Source organism: Dunckerocampus dactyliophorus, chromosome 13, assembly GCF_027744805.1.
Source record: "Dunckerocampus dactyliophorus isolate RoL2022-P2 chromosome 13, RoL_Ddac_1.1, whole genome shotgun sequence".
NCBI classification, from domain to species: Eukaryota; Metazoa; Chordata; class Actinopteri; order Syngnathiformes; family Syngnathidae; genus Dunckerocampus; species Dunckerocampus dactyliophorus.
Window position 1 is genome coordinate 17,156,359 of NC_072831.1, and position 27,556 is coordinate 17,183,914.

The window sequence follows — 27,556 nt, forward strand, 5'->3', positions numbered from 1 at the left end:
AATAGCCTTTCTTTGCCAACATTAGCGGTTTAATTCGCCATCCTTATTAATTTCACAGCAGATTACCTGGGAAGATCCAAAATGCTGGAAGCGAAGAGTTTTAATTAAGTATAGCATATTTTGCAATGAGTACCTTATGTGAAACAGTCGCCTTATAACGCTCTTGTTTTAATTACTTCAGAGTGCCCCCTCATTAACCTCAATGGAGATGTGCTCCAAAACACTGTGTGCATTACAAACACCAGCTTGAATAATCGCTTGGATGTATTTAATACACAGCGTCATCTATATATTTGGTAATGAGAGTGAATAACTATATATTCTAGTAGAGATCAAATTTAAAAAATAATAAAAACTGAAGATATTTAAGGATTTTATGCTGTGAACCTAACAAATTTTGGATAACTTGGACAGTTGGGGGCACTATGACGACCCCTGGTGGCAGCAGGGATGTCGAATAGGATCTACGGTAATCTGTGCTATTCTACTCCATTCTATTTTATTCTATTATTCATTCAATTCTATTGTATTATATTATTATTATTATACTACATTAAATTATTGTACTTTAAATTAATATTAACTTAAAAAAGGGAGTTCTGACTAAACTAATATTTCTTGGTAAAACAATCCACACAGTTGTATTATATTTTTAAACACCAAAAACATAATTTGGTGCGTGTTGACCTAATAAAGTACAATTGTGTGGAGCAGTTTGACAAAATAATTTAAGTGAATTTAAAAACAATCTCACACCTGACTGCTACGTTAGTAACCAGGATTGTGTTTCATTTATGTAAATCGTCTGCCATGAGTGAAACAGCTGTTGATGATCTTTTTTTTTTATCCATTTCATTTCATTTTTTCATTTTCCCAATAAAATAAAACATGTTCAAAAAGAGGTGGCTTAGAGTGCCTATTTTCACTATGTGGATGGGAAAATATGCCACTGTCCACTCCACCGCCTTAATGTGGTTTAACTGGATACATTAGCTTTTAATGGCACTTAATTGTGGAAAAAGGAAATCCATAACCACATAAGGAGAAAAGTCAAGTATTACCAAGCTCTTTGTAGGAACAATTGAGAGGCGACAAGACAGCCTGGCCCTAAGAGGAGTCTACATTTATGAGGCTGCAGTGCCACCCTTTGGTCACAGGCCCTCGTAGCTCTGTATGGAAACAAGTCTCAGACACAAATTGCTCGACTAAACTATCTTTAAGGTGTCTGGCCTTATAGAAGACAAAGCATATAATAAATAGCCTCGGCCTGTCATTTGGAAAATAAGATGAGCTCAATACTTGCAGGTGCAGGGCCCTATGGGGAAGAAAACATTCAGTCTCACTGTTGTTGTTGATAGATTATCAATGGTCCATGTTATCTCAGATAATGAGCAATAAACTGCACTTGAACAACAGGGCAGGTTTGCCAAGACTGAGCGGTGATTACAGCGGTGATTACTCCTTTCTCAGAATGGCCCACTTCAGATAATGAGTGGCGTACCAAACAACAGGGCAAAGGCGGATTTCACTCTTCTTTTTGCTCCTTGGCTCCAGCTCCCATTCTCTCTGTTGTTCATTTCCTGTTGTTCAAGATCGATATTTTGAAGAACCTTGAAAAACAGACACAATCACTTCAACAATATTGTCGGGACTAAATATTTAGCGGCGGTCTGCTGAACAACGCAGCAGTGTTTTGATTTGTTCCATCACCAGTTATTGCAGTCCCTGATGGGAAGTACTGCAGGGGTGTCCAAACTTTTTCCACTGACTCCAGTCCAATTTGTAAAGCACTTTTTTTTTTTTTTTACAATTAAAGCACTTTAAAACAACCACAGTGCATCAAAGTGTATAGAGTATAATAATATTTAATAATAATATATAATAATATTTCATTATATATCATATTTTATACAGTATATAAAAGACATACTTTAATAAATAACACCACAGAAACTCACAAAAGGCAACAAGGTATATATTGTATCTAAAACAGCCATCCAACCATCTACTATGCCACTTATCCTCACTAGGGTTGCGGGGGTATGCTGGAGCCTATCCCAGCTGACTTCGGGCGAGAGGCAGGGTCGCAAGCCACGACCATTCACACTCACATTCATATCTATGGACAATTTAGAGTCTCCAGTTAACCTAACATGCATGTTTTTGGAATGTGGGAGGACGGGGAGAACATGCAGACTCCACACAGAGATGCCCAACCGAAGATTCTAACTCAGATCTTCCAGATGTCCTGACTGTATGGCCAACATGCTAACCATTGGGCCACCGTGTAAAACATTTCAAATAAAATCAAAGACGTAACATAATAATAATAGATTTTAAAAAGAGGATTTGATTCATTTAAAAAAATATATCAAAATTAAAGGATGTAGGGGCTATTTGATCCATTTTGTACGATGGTACAACCAAGCCATGTAGTCAAAGTTATTTGAAGAAAACATCCACATTTCAGCTTTTGTGTTACACATCACAAAACAAATAGTTTTAAAACCATTGTACTATCTGATAATATACCTTATTAATCATGAATGATTCAACTTTCAGAAAATGCTAAGGGCCAATAAAAAATGAACAGTGGGCTGAAAATGGCCCTCAGGCCAAGCTTTGGACACACTGGGTCTAGCAATTGACTTCCTTGTCTTCCATGCAGGCAGCGTGGGTTCGGTCCGCACTCAGTGACTGTATGAATATGAGTAATTGTCTGTTTGTATGTGTCCTGTGATTGACTGGTACTCCACTTTTTGCCCAAAGTGTGCTGGGATAGGCTCCAGCTCCGTGTGACCCTGTGCAGGGTAAGCATGAAAATGGACAGATGCATTGATAATTTACGAGTGCTGCACTGACCAGAATAATTGACTAGCATAATAATTCGTGTACAGTAATTGTTTAATTGGAGTATAACTTGTGTGTACTTTGGTTTTAGATATCTTCATTCCAAATGATTCGAGCGCCCTCTCTTGGCAAATGTTGGAAGAGCATGGTGCCCTGGTTGTACCACAAATAGCTATGAATAGTCAATATTTCTTCTGCTCTTCAGTTATCTGTCAAAACTCAATTTTTGCATTCAGGTTCATATCAATAGATGACACAGCATCTCAGAATAATGATATTTATGACGTTTTAAATGTCATACATTCAAAGGCACTCTGTTATTGAGAGCATTGGTCAGCCATAACGCCATTGTGATGCAAACGTAAGGCAAAGAGGTTAAAAAAACAATGACATCGCAAAGGGTTTCAAGTATGTATATGTGTCACAATTACATATTGTTCATAATTCCAGACTGAACAAATACATTTGAAATCTTTTAAATGACATTTAATTTAATATAACCTTAAATCAGCATTATTACTGCTGGAGAGCTCCCTTGAGTAGCCGCTCATAAAACATGTACATTATGCTCAGTGTTGATGTTTGATGCCTTGTGCTTCTTAAATCTGGAAGCAAACCAACTAATTGAACGTTGAACTGAGGTGAATGGGGGAAGGAAACCAAGTAAACTATCATCTATGATTTAATACTTTATATTAAGAGAGTGAAGAGAGAGATCGTTTGTATTCAGAGTGAGCTTAGTATTTGCATACATTAGTCTACAATGACAGTTGCACTTCCTAAAAGATATACGTACTTTTTGCAAAAGGTATTTTACACAACATATATATGTTAACATATATATATATATATATACAGTGGTGTGAAAAATTGTTTGCCCCCTTGCTGATTTCTTATTATAAGTATAAGTAGTTTGTCACACTTCAGATCACCAGTCAAATTTAAATATTAGTCAATGACAACACAACTGAACACAAAATGCAGTTTTTAAATGAAAAACTTTTTATTATTAGGGGAGAAAACTAACTCAAACCTGCATGGCCCTTTGTGAAAAAGTGATTCCCCCCCGCGATAAAACATAACTGAAATAAACTGAGATCTATCACTCTGGAAAAGGTTATAAAGCCGTCCACTATCGGGTTCGGGTCTTGCCGCCAAGACTGGCACCGACCACCTTGTGGCCACAGCTCCGATCGGTTGCCTCAGAGGAATACGGCCCATTCGATATCCTCGTCTTCCCCCGGCATGCAGGCGAAGCTCTGCCGGAGTTGAGAGTTGACGTTCCCAGCACACCCTCACTGCACGTTTGGATGTCCCAAGTCTATCGGGCATCCACCCCCGCCATCCAGTCCAACTCATCACCAGGTGCTGATCAGTTGACAGCTCAGCCCCTCTCTTCACCCGCATGACCCGAACATGCGGACAACTACAAAGTCGACCTGCGGCCTAGGGTGTCCTGTTGCCAAGTGCACTTCTGGACATCCTTACGTTCGAACATGGTGTTTGTTCTGGACAAATTGTGGCTCGCACAGAAGTCCAATAACATCACACCGCACGGGTTCAGATCGGTGAGGCCGTTCCTCCCAATCACGCCCCTCCAGGTCACACTGTCATTGCCCACATGGGTGTTGAAGTCTCCCAGTAAAACTACAGAATCACCAGCTGCCATTTGGCGCGTACGCACAAACGACAGTCAGGGCCCTTTCCCCAACCCGAAGGCATAGAGAAATGACCCACTCGTTCACTGGGGACCCTCTGATTCCATACCTTTCTAGTAGATGACTTATGATATTGTGATTAATTGTACCAAATGCTTTTGTTAAATCCATGAATACTGTCGCTACCCACTTCCTGCGGTCTACTGTATAGCGTTGGTCATTTTCTCGGTTATTTTGATTAGTGTCATACAAGTTGAAATGTTGGCTCTGTATCCGTATTGGATGTCTGTGAACAATTCATTCTTATTTATAAATGTATCCAACCTGTTGTTGAATAGCTTTTCAATGATTTTAGAAAACTGAGATAATACGAAACTGGTCGATAGTTTGTGAATTTATGTTTGTCTCCAGTTTTGAAAATTGGTACTACTTTAGCTATTTTTATATTATTTGGAAATTTAGCAGTGGGAAATGACAAATGACTGATGAGCGTCAGTGGTGCTGCAATCTCATGAATGACTTTGTTTATCATTTCCATTTCAACTCCATTACAATCAGTTGAGGTTTTTGCTTTACATTTGTTGACAATATCAACAATTTCCCTTTTTGCCACGTCAGTGAGGAACATGGAGTTAGGATGCCTGTCTGGACTGGAGCAAGGGAATGAAAGTATAGCTATACTTTCATACCCTTCAAATTTGGGATCCATTCTTCCAGATTTGGTTCAATATTTGCAAAAGAACCATTCCTGTTACTGTTTAGGATGCCCCAAACTGCTCTAATGTTGTCTTTGTTATTGCGTAATAATTGACTATATAATATTTTTTCTTACACAGTCTTAAAATATGTATTAACTTGTTTTCATACGTCTTGTTTTTTTTTCTGCTGCTTTAGTTTTTTGTATCATAAATCTCCTGTTATAGTTAATAAAGTTAGGATATTTACTCCCATGACACAAATATTTTGTAAAACAGATAATTGTATTACTGGTACTACAATTCCATCTTTTAAAAAATAAATACATGATTATTATTATAATATTAAGCAGTATTATTCTACATCAGCAGTCAAGAATGTCACAAATGCACTTCCGGGACTGGCTGAATTTCATCCGCTTTAGTGACTTTCTATTCCGAGACACCAGAGGGCGCTTTGGAATTATGACAACCACATGACGTTAACGTCTAATTATGAAATGTCTTTTGTTTATTATACCACAAATATATTTGTATATACGTATTGGTTCAAACTAGTTTCAATGTTACTTTAAGCGGTTTAAAGCATTTTTCGCGTACGCCAGCGTATCGGGCTCAACTAGACGCCAGACATAATACATTTCTTGACAATGTCAACGCTTGCTGGAAAGTATACTCCTATAGTAACAGCAGGAAACGAATGGTGAAATTAGAAAGTCCCCACAGAGCAAGTTAAAATGTGAGGTTATAAACCAGGCAGACCCCATATAGCCAGACCACTCCTTGCTGTCAAGACGCGCTTCCGTGTTTACGCTCTCACCAAAAAAAAAAAAAAGAAAAAAAAAACACTGGCGGCGGTGGGGCGAATGTTTACCGAGCAAGCATCGAGTGGTGGCGAGGGAAGTGACAGTCACACTGGAGCCTTGCTGTATGGTAAAAACACAGGTGATCGGCTTCCACGGTTACATTATACAGCGTAATGTTCACACGAAGGGGTCATGGAGACGTCAAGAAATCTACACAGAAAGTTTTGGACCCAAAGAAGGATGTTGTGACTCGGCTGAAACACCTGCGCTCGCTGTTAGGTGAGTGAAATGACACCGTGCTGTTGGTGCTGCATCACTGTCGCTAAGCTAGACAAGCTAGCTAGCAGGCATCCAGCCGACTATCGTCACACAGGTCGGCGACTTAGCCGGCTGGATGTCACTGTACATGGCTTGAGTAAGCTTGCTGACAGGTTCCGTTAATTTACAAAATAGCTCGACTCGGACTTTGGCGTGTTCGCCGCACTGCGTTCGTTTCTTTGCATATTGCTTGACGTAACAATGATCCATTGTGACACAACGTGGATGCTCGCTACCTTAAGCTAGCTCTTGTGTTCGCTAACTAGCCTGGCGATGCTAACTGCCTCGTTAGTGTATCAGTTGCTGCGTTGCCTCCCAAACAATTGTTTTCATCCAGTCCTTTGTCTTTACTCATAGCATTAATATAACTCAATTCGTTATTAACAGCCTATTGCTTTGTTTGCATTCGGCATTTATTTATGAATTACACATTTCGGTCAGTTTTACACACTATTTGTTTACGTATTTATTAATTCAGCTTTAGTATTTTTATTCCAGCGGATTTAATTTTCTATCAATTATAAATACAAACCTCTTTAACGGTTTAAATATTGACGATTAATTTCATAAAAAATAAAAAAAATCGTATCTGTACTTTATACTATACTATTATTTTGTATTTATTTTCTATGATTTCAATACCTTTTTCCCTTGTTTCTTTCTCTTTTTTTCCTCACATATGGTGTGAATGTATGATCACTCATAGACATAGAGAAGGGGTGAGATTAAACATCTGCTTCTTCTTCCTCCTCCTTTTCGAACATGTTAAATTGTGCAGCTAAAAGTCATATTCCTCAGTGTAACCTGTTACACATGTCCCAAACAAAGAAATCTTGTCATACCAATTTCCCACCAATGGCACAAGCAAAAGGCAGCTTTGACTCCAAGCGTACTGTGTATTACATGAGCAATAGTTATCCCTCACCTTCATCACCTGGAGCAGCTGACATCAAGTTGCTACCCCGTGGATATGTTTTCATTTTGTTACATAGTGTATGGTATTGTAATAAAGCACCGTACACTTCATCTGACTGGGAAGTGACTTATACACTCACTAGCCACAACATCAGGTACAACCACACAATCCTCCCTTTTGATAATAATGCTCAGTTTTAATTGGCACTTTCAGGGACTTAAGTGACACATTTATTGTGGCTGTGGTCTGAGGTGCTTTATAACAACTGCATTACGCTGAGAGAGATGTTCTATGTTTTGCCTGTATGTTGTCATGTAGCTCAATAAGTAACCAAAACATCAGAAGCACTTATAAACACAATATACAGCATATAATACAGTACAGTGTCTAGGCTAGCGCAGGGGTGTTCAAAGTGCGGCCTGGGGGCCATTTTGCAACATAAATTGGAAAATACAGAGCAAAAAGGCAGACAATGACGAGAAAAAGCAGAATAGTTTTATAAATAACTAATAATAACAAAACCTTTGTCTTGAAATTGATTTGTATTTTTTTTAGCCTTTTTTACAAAATAAAAAAAAAACTATAAAAATATCAAAGTGGCCTCGAGCATCTTTTGATTCTTCAGTTGCGGTCCTCGGTGTAAAAAGTTTGGACACCCCTGGTGTTGTGATTGACTCTCGCTGAGTGGGTTCAGTTCCCTGTCAGTGACAGTGTGCAGTGTTTTCCCCCATTGTCTAATTTGCAAAATAGTCCATGACGCATGAGCATGTCATTTTTATGGACGCTGTGGGAGAGACAAAAAGTGAGTAAAAAACATGAAAAGAAATATGTATAGCAGTACATATGAACGTTCATCTGTTTGTGGTTTTCGTTTTTTTTTGTCACAAGCAAGACGGAGCCGTCTGTGAGTGCGTTTGGATGGGAGGACTCATTGAGAAGAGCATTTAGAGAAGACCAGAAAAGGTTGCCATATTAGTCGCTGGTCACTGTTTTCAAGACGAAAATCTAGCGGAGTCTGAATACTCGCTAAATATGAATATGAATGGATGTCTGTCGCCCCCCTGGTATCTTGGGATAGGCTTTAGCTCTGTGCGACCCTGAACAGAATAAGCGGTAGAAAATAGATAGGATGGATTGACATTTTGTGATTGATAACCCTGTATTAGTGTCAACAAAATCAGTGCCTTGTTGTTTTCGTAAATGCAAAAATCTTTGCGACAACTCGTGTGTTAAACTTGATGTGTGGGTGTACCTCATGAAGCCTCCAGCGTGAGCGTCATATTCTGCAGTTAGAAAGCAGTGGGTAGCTGCTGTTAAACCCTCCTAAACATCTACCATTGTAATCTACTATGATTAGTATTGAAATGCAATGGATTTAATAACCAGGGCAATCTGAAGGTTATATTTAGTCAATGACAGACAAACACAATATCCCAAAACATACTGCGAAAGGCATGGCTCAGGTGGTAGAGTTGGTCGGCTCCCAATCTGAAGGTTGCTGGTTTGATGCGCCATCCGCCCGTGACCATGCCAAAGTATCATTGGGCAAGATACTGAAGTCCCAGTTGCTCCGGATGCTGCGTCATCTGTAGGTAAATGTAGTAAGAGTGTCAAAGCGCTTTGAGTACCTTGAAGGTAGAAAAGCGTTATACAAGTGAAAGTCCATTTTCTTACTCAAAACAGATTGCTTAGGCAATATTTTATTTTAGCTGTAAGCTATCATGTCTTCTCAAGAAGAACATATGGTGCACTGAAGAACCCTTGTCCTGAGCAGACAAAATTGGGTCAGTGTGTACTTGGAAAGTGTGAAGGAAGTTTACTAGAGGGAATTATGAGCCATGGAACTGCAGTTATGATCAGTGTAAGATGCGATGTAAGAGCGTTGTATGTTTTTGACTGGATGGTCTTGATGGTCTTTCTGTTCATTTCTATAAAGAAGGTCCCCCGTCAACTATTCTTCCAGGACATCCCATGAAGAACGACAGAAAGACCATTGGAAGATTATTTAAAGCAGAACAAAACAATGAGGAGTATAATAATTATAATAATAACAATAATAATGAAAAAACACTGTCATTTATTTAAAACTGCAGGTCATGACCCTATGTACTGTATGTGGAAAAAGTAATCCCAGAGAATCGCTGTCTCAATTTTAAACAAGAAAGTCAGAATCCACATGTTTTGCAGAATCCTGCAGCCCAGCCCGAGTAGGCATCTATAATCAGGCATGTCCTCACTTTGACCCATTTGCAAGCAGTTTTATTGAGACGTGGGGGCTGTTAACATTGATTTTTTTGTACAAATGCACCATGCCGCCACTGTGGCAGTCAATGCTGCTAATTGTTGGCCTACATTTTTGTGCTAAAATACAGGAGCAGAGCTGGGTTTCTTGTGCCGTGATACACCAGTTCAATGTCAAGTGGAGTTGCAACCCAAAGAGGTTGCACTGGAGGTCAAAGCCGGACTCTGGCAGACTGCGTGTCCTCTGTTTTTCTTTCCTACATGTGCAGTTAAAGTGTGTTTATCCAGCAGTTGAGTTGCTGAGTTCATATGTTGGTGACGACGGAAGGATTTCCTCCTGGTACTGCTGGTTCCTGTGTGGACAGGAAGCAGTGATGAGGAGGGATGCTATAAGGGATGCTGGTGAACAGGGAGTAATAGGAAAAGAGCTAACACCCCTCCAGCTCATTCTCTTTTTTTATTTACAATGAAAATACATGGGAATGGCAACACTGGTGTTGTATTTTACAGTCAATACGATGTGCCATATAGTTTAACAATCTAAAGTATTTACTGCACACAGCACTGCATCTTTATAAAACCCACATTAACGGTACAGACAAGTACCATTAATGAGCTAACAGCTAATGAGTACAATTAAGTAACATTTTACACATGAACATTCGTAACTGTCAAACAAGTATAAAAACAAGTTTTTTAAAAATTACTGAAAACACTTGTCCTTTAAGTAGGCATTCTTAGTTGACACACAAGTTGAAAATAAGTTTAAAACAGCTAAAAACCAACAAATTTCATACACGTCATCGAGATATCGATATTACTTACAAAAAGTGTTCACCCTCCTTCACTTACTTGCTGTATTTTAAAGTGCTAGTTCGGATTTTTGACATGACGTTGTATGACATCCCCATCAGCAGTGTTGTGCACCTCCAGTGACTTTTCCCTGACTTTGTTCCTAGAGCTCAGTTTTGGTGAGTTTTTGGTGTTGAAGAAAGTAGTTGCGGCTAGCTGGTGAGGTCAGAAAAATAAAGTGTTTGCTTCTGAATACAATATGCACTAATAAATGAGTGCTGTTTTGTTCGTTGAATACGGCCTATTATTAGTAAAAGAAATATGCATATTTAAGCAAACTGTTAGGATTCTTGGCCTAAATTAAGCATTTTGAAGCATAAAAATGGCCAAATGAGTGAAATTGCATATGTAAGGCATTTAGAAGACTTGATTATGAAGTGTAATACCTGTGAGTTATTGTGTGCACCTTTTAAGGAGTGGGGCCTGGGGAGTGACCTGTGTAATGTCAGCTAGCTAGAGTTGACAGTTGTGTTTCACAGATTGTTAGCAGCAGCGTCTTTGGTTAGCAGTGTGGAGGGAGCAGATAGGGGCATGAGCTGTGGCTGACAGCAGCTCCCGTGTGAATGTTCACTGCATACGTGTTCTCTGCTCGTTAATAAAGCCATTGAAGTGCATTGTGAGTCGCTCCTTAACCACAAACCGTATTCTACACTAGTCACTCCATCGTGTCAGTAACGGTTTCAGCACAAAGTGTATGTTACAAATGTGTATGGCGTCATGTTTTGTATTATTATATCTACTATATTGGGTAATACAAGTGTAAAAGTGACTGTACGAGTGTTATTTCATGTCTTGAAGGCTCTAATAATGCTACAAAGCATATTTAGAAGGTTGGAAACAGATTTTGTATGCTTTAACGGCAAAAATATTCAGTTTAGAAAGAAGAGAAAGTGTGTGTGGGGGGGTGGGGGGGGGGGTGTTTGTGCACTACAGTGATGATGGGGGTGTCACAAAATCCAGATCCTTTAAACTTAATTACATTAACACACAATTACGTCACAGTTCTACACACCCCGTAATGACAAAGTCAAAATATTTTCTTGTAAATGTTTGCAAATTTCTTAAAAATAAAACACTCAACTATCTCATTTACTCTGATCATGCCCTCTGCTATGTCACTTAAAATTAAGAGACAAGATTGTTATGAGACACAGATCAGGCGAAGTGAACGATGCAAAATGCAGTATTGGAGTCCGGACATCTGGACACTTCGTTGAGCTTCTTAATTATCCTAAACCAATGCCTTGAAATGCTGTGCAAATGTGTTGTGCTCTGACTTTTTGTGTCATTTGTGACTGTTTTTTTTTTCTGAAAGAAGGTAATCAGATCAGGCAGAAAGAGTAGAGCTAACTAAGCAAACAAATGATTCCGAGTACAATTTATTCCATCCATTTTCTATACCGCTTCTCCTCATTAGGGTCGCGGGGGCATGCTGGAGCCTATCCCAGCTGACTTCGGGCGACAGGCGGGGTACACCCTGGACCGGTCGCCAGCCAATCGCAGGGCACATATAGACAAACAACCATTCACACTCACATTCATACCTATGGACAATTTAGAGTCTCCAATTAACCTCACCTGCATGTTTTTGGAATGTGGGAGGAAACCGGAGTACCCGGAGAAAACCCACGCACGCACGGGAAGAACATGCAAACTCCACACAGAAATGCCCAAGGGAGAATCGAACCTAGGTCTTCCCGATCTCCAGGCTGTTACTGTGTTGGCCAACATGCTAACCACTATTTTCAAACCCTAACAAATCCAAGATTAGCCAGCGTCACGGAGCAAGTTCTTTGACTTTGGCAGTCGTTATGAAGTCTTAACTAAAAAGGTTTTCTGCAACTTGTGGCATATTTTTCCTTTGGTTATTTTCTAAGCTGTAGGGAATTCAAATTTGGAGTCTGCAACGGTTTCAATATTCTCAATTCAATATATGAAGTTCAACACGGTAAACTGGGCTTCATTTTGTCAGATACTTCTTATTACCAGTGGATACAATGTCTGAAACTTTTTTTTTTTAAAAGCATAGATCGATTATTAAGGCATTTTAAGCAGGCCATTGGTTTTGGCTGTTTTCAGAGTGGAGTGGCCCCATATTGGTTTTCTGCTCACTGAGCAGATCTGTCGGACAGTGTGAAAGCGGCTGCATGTTAATTTGTTGGTCATGCTTGGCTGGATTTGGCTGAGGTTGTTAATTACAGCAGACCAGCAAAAAAAACTCACTACTTGTCTCGCTTCAAGCAACAAAGAGTCAGAGGGATCGTGGCCATGGATATTTCTCGAGCTCTTTTGTTGCACACATGCCTCGTCAGCACGTTGACTGTGCAGAGAAGAAGTGTATTCAACAGTCAGATATTATTGAGATATTTTGCCAACAAATATCATAGTGCTAATACACAGCAAGTTTGAGGTGATTGACACATTGGAAGAAGGTCACTAGGAAATAATGGAATTGGAAATCAAATGTGGGTGATGTCGCATCGTAAAAGATGGGACTCATTTTTTATTTTCTTAATTTTCTAATTTTCATATTAATTGCAATAAAAAAATGTTAATCCCTGTTAATAGTAAAACATGAAAACACCCTACCGTAACGTTGATGACACTGGACCCTATCTCTTTGTAGCGCTTCTCTAGTCTTTTGTTCATTGGAAAATTGATTCTTTTGGTAATTGACCAATTAGTTGTTGCAGCAAGTCTTCTATTGTGTGTTGGAAGGAATCTTTGAGTCCAAGTGTTGTCTGATGGGATACATCGTGGTTGTGTGAGGATCTGTGTAGCGCTTGATTGGATCTCAGGATGCAGAGGTGAAAGAGGTGATTGCAAACAGTCTTTAATAGGACAGGAACAAAAAACAACTGTGCCAGGCAAGCAAATAGGCCACCGCGGAAAAAGGAGCATGATGGAAAAATAATAATAAACCCAAACTGGCCTGGCGGACCCACTGTACATTCAGCAGAGCAGATAGGCTGGACTGGATGGCACAGGGAATGACCAACAGCAGACTAATGGGGAGAATTGGAAAGATGGTGGCATGTGGCATGGAGGCTCTAGCAAAGCTAACCCAGCTGCTTACACTGGCTAGTACGTGAGCTCACGCTCTCGCTTGGTGACAAGAGTTTCAAAGTTTTTTTGCTGACTTAGCCGATGAATGATGAAAAAACGCAATAGACCGAGGGGGCGATGTTCTAACCGTGGTGTAGCGAGGGCCGACTGTATCAAGAGTCGTCAGTACTGTAAATTCACTCCGTTTTTGAAGTCACTGTCAAAATATGCCAGTTTTGTAATAATTTCCACAAATTTCTTTTTGTCTCCTAGCCTATTCAGTTGAACTCAGAAACAGGCTTCATGGGAGCAACATTGAATGAGTACACATATTGTGGGTGATAACATTAATGTGTTTTTCAGGAAAGGAGAGTCTGTAGCTCAAGGTAATGTTTTCCAAGGTTGCTCTTCAATCATCTGAAGTTAAATAGTGCCATTATAGTGTTACTTGAAATGTGTGAGGGTTGTTAGGAGCCAGGGTCAACTGTGCATGCGTTCCTTTTATGAGAGGAAATCACAACAAGGTGAACACAGCGGTGGAGGGGCTCTCAAGACGGTCCGCTGTGTGACTCAAGTGAAGGCTGAGACCACTCGACTTCTCATTCTGCCCTTTTGTGAAACTCTCACTATAGACTTGAGAATAACTTCCGCCTCTTATTATCTTTTAGTCCAACAATGCCGGTATAATATCAGCTCTTAAGAGGTTTTTTGTAGCCCAGCAGAATAAAGCTGTTAAATGGATAGTTCAGATTTTTTGACATGAAGTTGTATGATATCCCCATCAGCAGTGGACTATATCAACAGTGACTGCCCCCCCCCCATGTTTCGCCACAATGTTTAAACAATTGTTTAAATACAACTGTTTATTTTATTATTATTTTTCTATTAAAAAAAACTCAGAATGTAATTTATTTGAAATATCAGCCGAATGGGTTGCTTTTATTTATATTAAAAAAAATAATTTTGCATTTTTTAAAATAAAAGCATTTTAAGTCATTTTTTTCTACCTTTTTTGTACCGGAAATGAACCGAACCAAAATTAACTTTTGAGTTTTAAGTTACTGTGTGATGATTTTAGCATTCTTTCTAAGATGACACTGTGAGTCAGACTTATTGAGTGATGACCTGCGATTTCTGATGGATTGGCTCCTGCCACAGAATGAGCTACTGTTTCCTCACTGACTCGTGAGTGGCACAGAATTTAAACGATAAGTAGTAGTTCTGAAGTAAAGAAGATGTCACAAGATGAGAACATGGCCATAAATTAGCCACACCGCTGTATAAGCCGCAGTGTTCAAAGGTGAAGAAAAAAGTAGTGGCTTATACACTGGAAACTACGGTATACACTTATAGAAAATTCTAGGCTTAAAAGCTGCATATAACATTGTTAAATGTAACGGGGGGGTTAAAAAACAATTAATGTCAACAACAAAGTTTGCAGCAAAGTGCAAACAACAAAGTAAAAAGTACGTACACTATAACCACCATTTGTAATTTGTATTCATGTGTTATGTACAGAAACAAATGCATTGTCAACACACACTCACTGGCCATCAGTGTTGATAGGTGACAACATCAGGTAATTTGCATAACAATAGATTTTAGGGAAAAGGAGGGGAGAGACAAAACATGAGGGACAAATATTCCTACCTACAAATTAACCAAACAAACGAATTTAACAACAAAATCTAATTTGTGCATGTACATTTCCACTCAAACCTCTTAGGGATGAGGAGTCAAGACTGTCAAGAGGTACTATTGTTTTCAATTTTTATATTTTTCTAGTCAGATGAATACAAATTTAGAAAAATGGTTTGGTGTTCAATGTTCTATGGAAAGTGCCTTATATTGATCTATTAATGTAATGTTGTATATATTTAGGCATTCAATTTCTATCTAGTTCTATTTGTGCAAGGTAATATGTGTTGCAGAATCATCAAGCTCCAGTTCCTGCCTCTGCCCTGATATAATAATAATCTTTAGTCACCTCCATGAAGCGAGCGTGAAGGCGAGGGCTGTTATTGTTTGTCTTTGTTAGTAAGCAGAATTATTCAAAAACCATTGCACTGACTTCAGTGAAACTTTGGGTATAGATGGCACGTGCCAGACAAGAAGTCATAAAAAAATTTGTCTGAACCTTTTCCAGTCACTCCACACTCTTTACTGTTCTCTGGTGTTACCATATCTAACTTACTGTGTGGAGATATGGCGCGATAACTATAAAAGCAATGTTCACTCACCAAATGCAAACTGCAAAAAAGATGGGTGAGGATAATTCACAATGCCGCGTATCGATAACATACAAATCCCTTATTTTTAAAATCACAAATATTAAAATTTGCTGATTTTGTAAATTTCCAAACCACTAAAATAATGCATAAAGTTAACAATAACCTGCTACCCAAAAATGTCATACAATACTTACAATACTCTACAAGAGAGGAGAAATATGATCTTAGGGAAAAATGAAACCTGAAACACTTAATGTGAGGACAACGCTAAAAACCCAAAGCATTTCTGTATGTGGAATTAAATTATGGAACGGATTTAGCAAGGAACTCAAACAATGCACGAAGATGAGCGAATTAAAAAAACAATACAAGCAGTTGATGTTTGCTAAATACAAGGCAGAAAAGTATTGAACTTGTTTTGTTATGCTTGTCTCTATTATTATTTATGATTTATTTATTATTATACTGAGTATTATATTAATTGTGAAAAAATCAAAATAATTACATCATCATATTGTTACATTACCTTATCATTATTGTATTAAATCATTATCATTATGTATTAAAAAAATCACATATGGATTACAGGAAGTGAATAAGATGTACTGCACATGAAGTGGAACGGATGAGGGGTAGGATTAAATAAGCTTTGCTTCTTTGTACTCCTTTCGGACTTGTGGAACGGTGAATTGAATTATGTGATGTATTTCATTGTAACTTGCATGCATGTTCAAATAAAAATAAACCAAACCAATAAATAATAATAATACATAATAAGTTAACAAGTCCAGTCCAGCCACATTTTGAACATGAGCAAAATCACATGGTCTTGAAAAACATGCTTTTTGGAGCTATGAATGTTCTGAAGAGAATGAATAGAACGGGGCTGTTCAATTAACACAACACAACAAAATCACTTTGTCGAGTTCCACTGTGTTTACCTGTGAGGCTTGTATAATGTGAACTCAAAACTGCCCGGTTTATCGATATCTCGCAGTGGATTTACTTTGTATGATACTTTTGCTAAAATTCTGTAGATGAACAGCTGAAGTGAAATGAAAATCTAGTCTCTTTGCGATGTTTGTCTAAGAAAATGAGATCCTACGATATTTGATCATATTAAGCAGGCGTGTCAAACTCGTGCCATGGAGGGCCGAGACACTGCATGTTTTCTCTCCAACCAGTTTTTCCAGCAGGTGATTTAATTGATGAGCTCCTTCCCTCTAATTGAAAGAGGCGTTGCTCATTAAAGTCATCTGCTTTAGTGACTGGCAGTCTCTCAGCTCTCTATGGCACGAGTTTGACACATGAGATATAAAGAATCAAGGCATTTGCCAATGTTTGGAATGAATATTATTCTTTTGTAATATTTTTATGCGAGTCAAAACCTAAAACTCCAAACTAGCACAAGACAATGTATTTTAATGGCACTGGAGATAGTCAGCAGTGTTACTAAGATGGACTGAGAAAGGTTAACATTGTTGGGAAAATGGAATTAGATTACAAAAGTATTAGGAATGAAACATTATACAGCATACACATAAACCATTATATAATTATGGCGGTTTGTGTACTATTTCAAAATGTAATTATCACAATAATCGTGTTTACCATTCTACCATCGTTACTGTACAACAGTTGTCAGCCAACTGCACAACAAACGTATCAAGAAGAATAATTTATAAGTTATGGTATCATTTATTTTGCTATGATGAAACAGGGTGAATGGCAAATCACTTGGCAGTATTCAAAAGTGGACTACGGTTGATGTGCTGGTGTATTTTCAGCAAATGTTAACAATGTAGTGATAATATTGATATCAGTGATCATTTTGATCACAATGGTCATTATATAAAATGTTCATATCTAAACTTGAATCTCTAAAATGCCTCAAGCCACTGCAACAGGACAGACAGAAGAGTGGATACTACTGGCTCTCAATTTCGCTACTAAGACTCAATAAGATGCTCGTTTGCTGTCAGCATTTTTTACCTGAGGACCGAAGCACAAGTCTTGTGCTGGAAGACACAGCCATCCCAACGAGAGCGGACATTGCAAGTGTCGTCGCTGTTTCTATGCCGCTGTTGTTGACGGAAGTAGCGTTAGCTATATGGGCTATGTGAAATCAGTGTGCCTCGGAAAGAGGTTTTAGTAATGTTTTAAATCATCAAAATACGGCAAGATACTGTAAGTATTACATGTTATCATCAACGTGCCTGTTAATGCATGATCATAGCATGTGTATAAAACAATCAAATGTTGTTAGAGTTTTTTTTAGAGGGCTTCATAGGTACCTCCCATGACGTGCATTGTTACAGGCTCATACTAACTCGTTTTCTCTCATTAGAACACACAGAAAAAGGAAAGAAATATGTGTTCATGTTTCACATAAGGATTGTGGATGATGGGCAAAATTTTAAAAAAAGTGCAGTTTTCCTTTAACACACCACATAAGCACAACTAACTTGGTCGCGCATCTGTTCATTGATGTAGTGAGATCTTAGATGTACGTTACCACTGCAGTCAGTGCGCACTTCCATGGAGCCCAGGAAACATGAATGCTTTACGTGTGCGTGGTATAGGGCGCACGTACCACTGCATGAAATGAAACCAACACATGTAAGTCAATAACGTCATTTTCTGTTGTTTTAAGTAAGGTTTAAAAACATTTCTTATGGCACAAACCAAAAACTTCCATTTTATCCTTCTACACACAAATGCTAAGTCTGAGTTTCTAGCATCTCTACTCTGGCCGCAGTTTTGTGTCATGACATTTAGCACTTCCCCCCCGGACCCAATGCCACAGAAAGATTGCAGCCCTGTGGGAAACATTGTACTTTGGAACACTGGCTTTGTAATGAAATGATCTGCAGCAAAAACATTTCCAGGCAAACCCATTTTCCTAATGATTTCATCTCTCTGATTTGTTTTGATGCAAATTTGTGCCAAGAGACTTGTGATGAGTGTGAGGACAACACACTGTTGCATGTACTCTGTGCGTCACAATATTTATTCAGTCATCACAAGCCTGCTGGCATTTCATCTTAAGACATGAATGATTTATATTTGTTTATGGGGAATGCATTGCTGCCTATGGTTCCTGATGAATATGTTGTTCAGAGAGGATTATACATGTTATGAGTCTAAGAGCCACTGTGAAAGATGACCTTATTGTCAGCAGGGATGGCAAAACCAGAGGTAGCCCTTGGGAAAGCACATAACTCTGCCAAGCCCTATTTGAAGTAATTAAGTATTGAACTATTATTACATAGTTCAGTACTCGTTCAGTGTAATTGCCATTGAAAGTTTCATGTGTATTCATCAAATGTTAATTTATTAGTGCTTTGGTCAATCATTGGAAATAACGATGCAGATAATGATCAAAATTTAATTCATTTGTTCTTGGGTCACACCAAATACTCATTAATCCGCAACTCATATTTTACTGTCTATCCTTATGAGATTAGTTTTCCAAGCTCAATGTTGTGATTTCCTTAGTTCTTTTTTGCCATCATTTATTCACACTTACTTTATTTCGTGATCACAAATGAATAAATGTAAAAGTGGTAACGAACAGTAGATGACTTATAATCTCTATGTGGGAGAAAAATGTTATTTCCGTGGTCTTTTACATTTCAGTGTTGCCCTAACAACTTGATTAATGAACAGTGATGATCGGCCGTGTGTGTACATGATACAAGTACTTGAATTTCAGAAGAACTCAGTTCAGTACATTTGACAAATACTATACGTCCATCTTCCCAGTGAGTCTCTCCCATCAGTGGTGAAGTATTTAAGCTTTTGACTACCAAGCTCAAGGCACTTCCCTGACTGGAGTCTTAAAAGAGTCTTCTGTGTCTGAATTAAGCATATATTGGCCTGGAAGGATTCCTTTGCTCTCTCCTCATCTCCATTTTGGCAGCAGTGTAGAGCACCTGCAGACACAGCTAGCTGAGGGCTAATGCTAATGAGGCTATTCTCTGCGGCTGTTAAGACTGTGGCATGAGCATGACATGGCATATTAATAATGGAGGTGTTGTAAATGTCTCACACTGTGAGCTTTCCAGATAGTTAAATATGGTTTGGACATGAAATGTGCTTATTTTCTGCTGTGCATGTGGTAGACATAGTAGTCATATGACTGGTTTTGATTGTGTAAATATATCATTGGCTGCTTCAGCTCATTAGGTGACCTTCGCCCGCTCTGCAAACAAGGTCAGTTGTCACACCCAGTGTGAACGATGCTAATGCTTGCCTGGTAGATCAAGTTTAAAGGCAGTTCATTCGCCAGGCAGGCAACAGAAAGCTGGCTACTAATTATTATCACTAACGCATCATTCACTAACACTGTGGTATTTCCAAATTCATACATCAGAGATGGGAAAATAATCTTTGCACAGCTATTGGCATGGGAAGTTACAGTTAACGAAGATAACAAATATCCCTTTAGAGGTAGCATTCTGAATCTTTTTAATGGAAACGCTGCCTGCCTTTAGTTTGGATTCTGGCACGCATTCACTGTAGCATCATAAGCTTCTGCAATGTCACAACATTTACTTTTGTCCAGAGTTGCATTTACTTTTTTTCAAGATATTGATGACAGGAGATTTGGACCACTTTTTAAAGTCTTCTTCAACACGTTCCACAGATTCTCAGTGGGGCTTAGTCTGGACTTTTTGGTGGTCAATGCATGTTTGAAAATGATGTTCCCATGCTCTGTGAACCACTCTTTCACAATTTGAGCCTGATGAATCCTGACACTGCCATCTTGGACTATGCCTGTGCCATCATAAAGATGTATAAATAATAAATAACCAGAATGACTCCAAATAAGTCTGGACATTTTTCACAAAGTCAGAGAAATTTCAGTAAAACAGCAGCAGAATAGAAGTGATGAGACAAACAAACGGGCCATGGCACAAATGCACAGTGTGAGCGCAGGCCAGTGGGGTCCTGAAGAGGGAGGGAAGTTGCACCCAAGTCAAGCAGGGTATGAATGGCTTAGTGTGACTATACCCTAAATCAACAGCACCACTGCTGGTTGCGGTCGAATAGTGCACTCTTATTTTTCCTCACTTGCTTCACGATGCAATTACTGATCAATTAATCCCGCCGTTATCGTGCCCTTCCTGATTCTTGTCACCTTGGGTCATGTTGGTACACACTGGCAGAATTCCTTATAAATCTACAGACTAGATGGTATTATACCTTGTTTAACCATTGAGTAGCTGAAATAAATACACTCTTGGCCCAGTGTTATCATTTTCCAGCTGGTCTTTTCACATGGGATGGGGCTACTTGGGGGTGGGTTTCTTTGACAAATAACAGGAAACACACCACAGTCGTGAGTACCGTGATCATTTAAGCCAAACTTGCCATGGTTGCTGTCTTTGACATGTATTTATTACATGTCAGGCCTCTGCTTCATTAAGTTGTCACCAAGAGCAGCACTGAATCCCGAGTGGTTACAGTACATTGTTTAGCCAGTTAAGCTTAAAGGTTTGGTACTGGTATTTTATCTAACACTGTAGATTAGGTGTCATCTGCTGCAATTCAGTGTCCAGAAAACTGGTTCAGTCTGTTTCTTTCCACACTCAGTGGAAAGTGAATCTAATGGAGGGATGTGTCTCACTGGACAGTACTGCTTACAAAGCTGGTAATATCTGCAGTCATCCAGACTATACCAAAAACTGAAATATGGCTACCGATTGTTCAGACCCTTATTTAGCATGAATTATTCACTGTATGTATCAACGTTGAAGTGTAGCTTTGGTCATAGATTCAGTGTTTATTCTTGATATATTCCCAACAGTTGGCCGTTGCTCTTGTCCCACTCGGAACCATCAATATTTTAAAACTATTGTTTTCTTGTGAGATTCTTGCTATGTGTCAAAATGCTGTGATCCTCAACGTGTTCTTTCCATTTATTCGTCATGCTTCAGTAACTGGTGTGGGGCCTTTGAGCAGATGGGGGGCCTCTGAAGGCTTTTTAAAGCAGGATGACAAGCCCGCATAGCTCTTGAGCTGTGATGTGTTGCATATGAATTGGACCCGTCCCTTTCTGTACCAAAATTATATTCTTATTTTTGATCTGACGTTACTTTTCAGACTTTCGCTCCTTCACTATAGTCACATTTCATGGCAGTTAGTTTTGCCACAGTGTTGGAACACTGAACCCTGGTCCGGCTATCATTTCCATTTTGTGCTGGCTGAGGTTTGGGTACAGTGATGTATGCTAAACCCCGTCAGCATGCTAGATGTTCTGGCTGTAAGAAACACAAATGCTGTGAATCTTTTTTTCCATGGTAATACACTATTTTTTAATGCCAGTTAAAATGGAACATGTTGCAGAAATAGATTGTGGTGTGGATTAGGGATTTTCCGATCGATCGGCCAATTTCGGTGTGCCAATAAACGCCTTTCATAACCGATCAGAATAACCGATGGGCGTGTGGTGGAAAATCCTACATGTCTGCTGCTGAAATTCTACTGTTAAAATGTCATGGTGTCATTCCTGTTTTCTGGAGTCTATAGGCAAATTAGCATTCATATTATTGGCTGGTATAAAGCAAATCCCTTATTACAACAAGTTTAGGTGGGCAACAATATTGGGAATACAGGACTTGTACAACAAAGCACATGTTGACTGTAATAGAGTCACAATTGATAGGATGAACCTTTGTAGGACATTCCTTCATCAAGGCTAAGTACTTTGATTTAGAGCCTATTCTTCCATTTATCTATCCTCAGTATCCTTTGTTTCATCTCAGGGCTTCCGAGCCTCCCTTATTAGTCTTTGTCATACATAATTCCAGTACTAACTACCCTTAAGCGGGCTGACCCTCCAGGGTTTCTTTCAGTTTGCTAAGTGTTAGCAGTATGAACTCAACAGAAGGTGAGACGTAATTTCTGCTGTTGTGTCAGAAGGTCTGAGAGTCTTTCGTTCCGCAGACCAAGTAAAACTAACACTTTTCTTTTACATAAAGAAAAAACAGAAATTGTGTACATCATACGCCGTAATTCCTCAGTGATGATCTGTATTTGCACAACTAGTCTAGAAGGGTTGTCACGATACCAGAATTTCAGTAGTCGATACCAATACCTGTGAATTTTACCATTCTCAATACTTTTTTGATACCACAATTAAAAAGAAAAAGAAAAACAGAACCCATATACATATAAATATCTACCAACTCGTTGTAGATAATGCATTTTTGCTGAGTACAAGCCTGAAAGGAGTACAGCTCGTCATTATCTGTAATCGTGATGATGGAAAATCCTCATTATGTATTCATTATGTGTATGTGACGACAACAACTCTCAAAGCTCTGCGGCTGCCCTGGTGCAGTCATGTGCCCATCTTGTGTCTTAATTGATAGCTACGTTTAATCATACGTGAACTTAAAGGAACGAAAGAGAATGGCCACTACTAAAGCAGTCTTTTGTGCAATTTTTAAACTGTCTTTTTATATATTGTCATTTCCAGTTTACGTGTAAGTGTGATTTTAAACAAGAATAGCAACCCAAAAAAAATAGGTAAGGTAAGTGGTACTATTTTAGCTATCTTTAGAACAGGTTCGCAGTCCTTAGGGGCCACCCGGTACCCACGGGCATCTTGTTGGTGACCCGATTTAGACCAGAAATACAAGCATAATAAGGACGTTCAAAACGGAATGAAGTTTTCTCAACTGGGGAAATAAAACTACTGATGTAGGTGCCTCGGGCAGCGGAGCCTTCGTCCCGACAGTCAACACTTCCTTGACAAATATAAGCAAAACAGTGCAAAATGGTGCACACTCGCAACCAGTGTTGCAGGCTACATTGCAAAAACATACATACAGGCAACTTCTGTGTCAAGTTAATGTCTCACACAAATACACCATACACTATACTTGAGTACCATCTCGTGGTTCAAATGTGAAGAAGACCTCACATGACAATTACTGAAAAAATGTTTTTTGATCAAATTGATTATCAAAAAAATGTATAGCACAATTATCGACCAGCAAAATGTGTTATCATGACAGGCCTCGACATGGTATTGAAGTATCAATTGTTGTGACAGCCCTAATCCCTAGTACAGATATAATTTAAAAAAATAACAGCGGTACAATTTAATATGGCCACTCTTTGGACTGGCTCTTGGTGCATTTGTAAAACGCCATTTTACGATCAAACATGTCCACTAATTTAGGGTGGCTCTAGGTCAATCAGTCAATCAGTTGAACAAAGGTCTACAGTATGTTTGAATTTAAGATTCTTGCCTCTGTTTTCCAGATATCATTGACAAGAGTGAGCTGAAGCCCTTCTTCGAGAACAACTGTTCACAGATTTATTTTATCTTGCATGAAAATTTCATTACACTGGAAAGCAACTTAAAGCAAAAAGGTGAGTTCAGCCTTTGTTTTTGCAAACACAAAAGTTCAATAACTAACATCTCCCTACTCTGTGTGATGTATTGCAAGAGTTAATTTTGCTTTCTGCTAGCACTATAAATATATATATATAAATCACATACACTTACTGTTTATTTTTAACAGCTATTAGAAATGTCTGTAAAATTGATCACCCTGCGTGTTGAACAACTGAATTAGCTTACTTGTTATTCACAGGGATCAAATCTCAACGGGAGGAGCTGGACTCCGTCCTCTTTATTTTTGAAGTAAGTTGCCCTCTTTCTGTTTTTCTAAAATGTTCTAAAAGATACTGCTGCCTCTCTAACCCTCAATTTACCTGAAACAGTCAAGTTATCAACTGAAGGCTCTATGGGGGAGGGGGAATCGGCTCAATCATTCTCTAGCTTAAGTGTGTATGATGGCCCCTCCCCCTATTTTACTGAGCAGTCTAATGTTGCACACGTAGGTTAAAGTCCTCCACCTTGTTTTTTCCGTCTGAATGCAACGACGGCTCCTGTTTCCAACACAAACACCCAGCTCTCCAGTTACATTTGCTTAGGGCAGAGCCATAAGAGTGGCAGTGCATAAATCGGATGTGTGTGATGAAACTCACATTTCCAAACAAAAAAAGCTAAGCTAAAAGGTTGCCTGTAAATATTGTCATTCATCCAGGTCGTTATATTTTCAAGGCATTGAATCGATTGCAGCTGGACTGTTCAGGTTGTCTTAGAGGATGTTTTGCCTGTCATCCGAGCAGGCTTCATCAGCTCATCCTCAAAGGCTAGATAGGACAGCTTTAGCCCGCTGTAGTCCTATCTAGTTGAACGAAAATGCCATGAAAAACCTCTAAAATGTATTGTTATTTTTTAGAAACCTTCATTATTTTGCTGTGCTTCTTGCTGGCATTTCATGTTGGTCTTAGGTCCTGTAGTGCCTGTAGTGAGACCCACGTCTTTAAGGGATATTGGGCCGTGTTTGGTGCACACCGGGGTTTGGGTGATTGTGTATTCACATGCTAAACAAATCGGACTATCAGAGTAATCTAACTAGTGTCCATTTCAAACCATAGACCTGTGAATGCAGCCTAAATTTATTGGCAGGATACACAATGTTGTCCTGGCAGCATGTCCCGGAAACTAAACTTTCCATATTGTCCTTCACTGTTCCTGCCAATATTCCTGACGCTCTGCACACAAGCTGACCTCTAACTGAAGCCTGGATTCTTGCCTCCTGCATATTTATGCCGTCATCTTTTCAAAAAGAACTAATATTGAATGCAGCTTAACCCTCACTTGTCCCCTTTTAGCCCCTGTCTGTGTCGCCCTGTGCTTTTTTACTCTTGTACTGAGAAGATAAGCATTGGGCAATGTGTACGGGACAGATCTGCGACTTTGTGCCCACTCTTGTTCCACCACATTCGATTAGATCATGTAAAATAATTTGTTGTTCACATATCAGTGGAACCATCCTCCACAAATATGTACTGTGCAAGTTGGTCTGGATTGGCTGTGCAAGCCATGCTGTGCCACACGTTGAAATGCTGTATGACATGTTAGCAGCCTTCCCCTGAATATTTAAGATATAATTATGTCATTTAATACGCTGCGCTATGAGGAATAAACTATGTTCTTCCACACCCCCTCCCACATTGCATTAAAACCTGGCTGACACAGGAGACAACATTTATCCGCACTGCGCCTTTGCTTTGTGCAGCTATGCAGGGATTACTTTGCTATCATTATGAAGTATCTGGCCCCTTTTCTTGGTTTGGCGTTAGGTAGCATAGCCCCCATGGATGAGCCTGTTTGTGTGATAGGTGTCCAAAGGGAGGCAGGCCATTGTCCTGAATGTGCCGCAACCAACCCCCACAACCACTACCAGCCATTGCCATTCGCTTTCCTAGGATTTCTTTTCATGCTCCCGTAGTAGCTTGTAACGCTGCACGCCAACTGATGGACAGAAACCAGATTTACCCTGTCACGTCTGTGGTACAATTTTGTCTAGAATAGTATGAATCTTAATACATCCATGTCTCCATTGATGTTGTGGAAGTGAGATTTCATTAGCTGTGTAAATAGCTTTATGTCATGCTAGCTCCATGGTGAAACCCATCAATAAATGAAGCAAAGAGGAACGTTGCGTGGTAAATAATGGGGAACAATGGAGGACAAACAGTCATGTTGGTTAGGCTGCAGGCATACATCAGTAGCCTCCAGCCTCTTGGACCCTTAGCTTGTGGCTTTTAATTACAAGAGGAAGGCTTTGTGGAGAAAAGACATGTTTTGTGTTCTTCTCATTGTTTGTTGGAGATAATGCAACCAAAGTATGACTGAATTTACTTTTTTATTACAAAGCATGACCAACAATATTGTTTGGCTTTTGTAACAAACAGTGAGTCAGGTCCCTAATCCAATAAAAGTGCATCCAATAAAAGATAACATTGGAAAAAATGGGCGTGTAAAATACTTTCAGGGTATGGCTAATCATTTGACATGATTATAGATGAATTTGTGGTTTGATTTAGAATATATGACTTTTTTTTTTTTTTAAACAAACTCTCTTCAACACAATAGTGATTTATTTACAGTATAGTATCCCTGCCATTCCCGGAGCCAGAAATTTTTCATTAGGGTGGACAAGTTGAGAGCTTTACTCACATAGGGTAGCAATAAGTTGATACCTGAAATGTCTAGATGGCCAGTGGGGTGGCCGGAGAGGGACCAAGGGTGGCCACAGCCTCCATTGGCCGCCACATAGCTCTGCCACTGTACAGCGTCACTTCCCGTGCACCATGACACAGCAGTCCGAGCACAGTGAGGGGCAACTACCACTGTAGCTACGTAGCTGAATATCCACCCTCCAACTGAATCTTCACCACGGTACACAACAGACATGTCTGCATGGTGGTGTTGTGTTTTCTTCTTCTTGCGGGTGGCGGGAGTCAAGTGGCAACCAGCTTCGAGGCACATTACCGCACCTACCATGTTGGAGTGTGGCCCAGAGTTACGAACGCTATACGGCAACAGGATCGGCCCGATCTTGTGGCAGAAGCCAATATTATGCAATCTTCAAAATACAGTGGATCGGCAGCTGATCCCGTTCCTGAAGATCTGATCAGGACATCCCTAGTTTGTGTATCTGAGCTGTCACAGTGGTCCAAGACAGTGGAGTAGTTGTGTGACTGGGAAATTATCATTAGCTGTGTAACTGAGCATTTCCATGCGATGCCATGCTATCCCCAGAATAAAGGGTAGAGCAGAATGAGCAGTGATAGACTATTGAGACTGTGAAGTCCAGTCCGTGGGGTGGACTCCTAACGAAAGCTAGCCACTACAGGCGTTAAAGTTGTTTGTATCGAGTTAATATATTTTACAGCGCATGTTATACTTGTGTGACAGTTCAAAATGTTGCAAATAGACATATGCATGCCAAAACCTTCTTGCAATGCAGAATGAAATAACTTTTTCCCCCAGACAGTCAGCTGTTTTTGCAGTCACAAGACCGAGCCTCTCAGCCAGTCGACTCAAGTCTCCAGACTTGAGAGACTC

At 39.4% G+C, this 27,556-nt stretch overlaps 1 protein-coding gene across 9 annotated transcripts in view; it reads left to right on the forward strand.

Annotated features, from left to right (window-relative positions):
- The first annotated feature begins 5,659 nt into the window (after positions 1 to 5,659).
- Positions 5,660 to 27,556, forward strand: part of ralgapa2 (Ral GTPase activating protein catalytic subunit alpha 2) — a 122,197-nt gene continuing 100,300 nt past the window's right edge. For 5 of the 9 annotated variants that reach the window (XM_054796885.1, XM_054796884.1, XM_054796889.1 and 2 more), the window contains exons 1-3: positions 5,661 to 6,288; positions 23,890 to 24,000; positions 24,225 to 24,274. In XM_054796885.1, coding sequence (XP_054652860.1) covers positions 6,183 to 6,288; positions 23,890 to 24,000; positions 24,225 to 24,274 — 267 coding nt within the window. In that variant the 5' untranslated portion in view covers positions 5,661 to 6,182. Of the gene's footprint in view, positions 6,289 to 23,889; positions 24,001 to 24,224; positions 24,275 to 27,556 lie in introns of all 9 variants that reach the window. The other 4 variants (XM_054796881.1, XM_054796883.1, XM_054796882.1 and 1 more) reach the window with 1 other exon arrangement.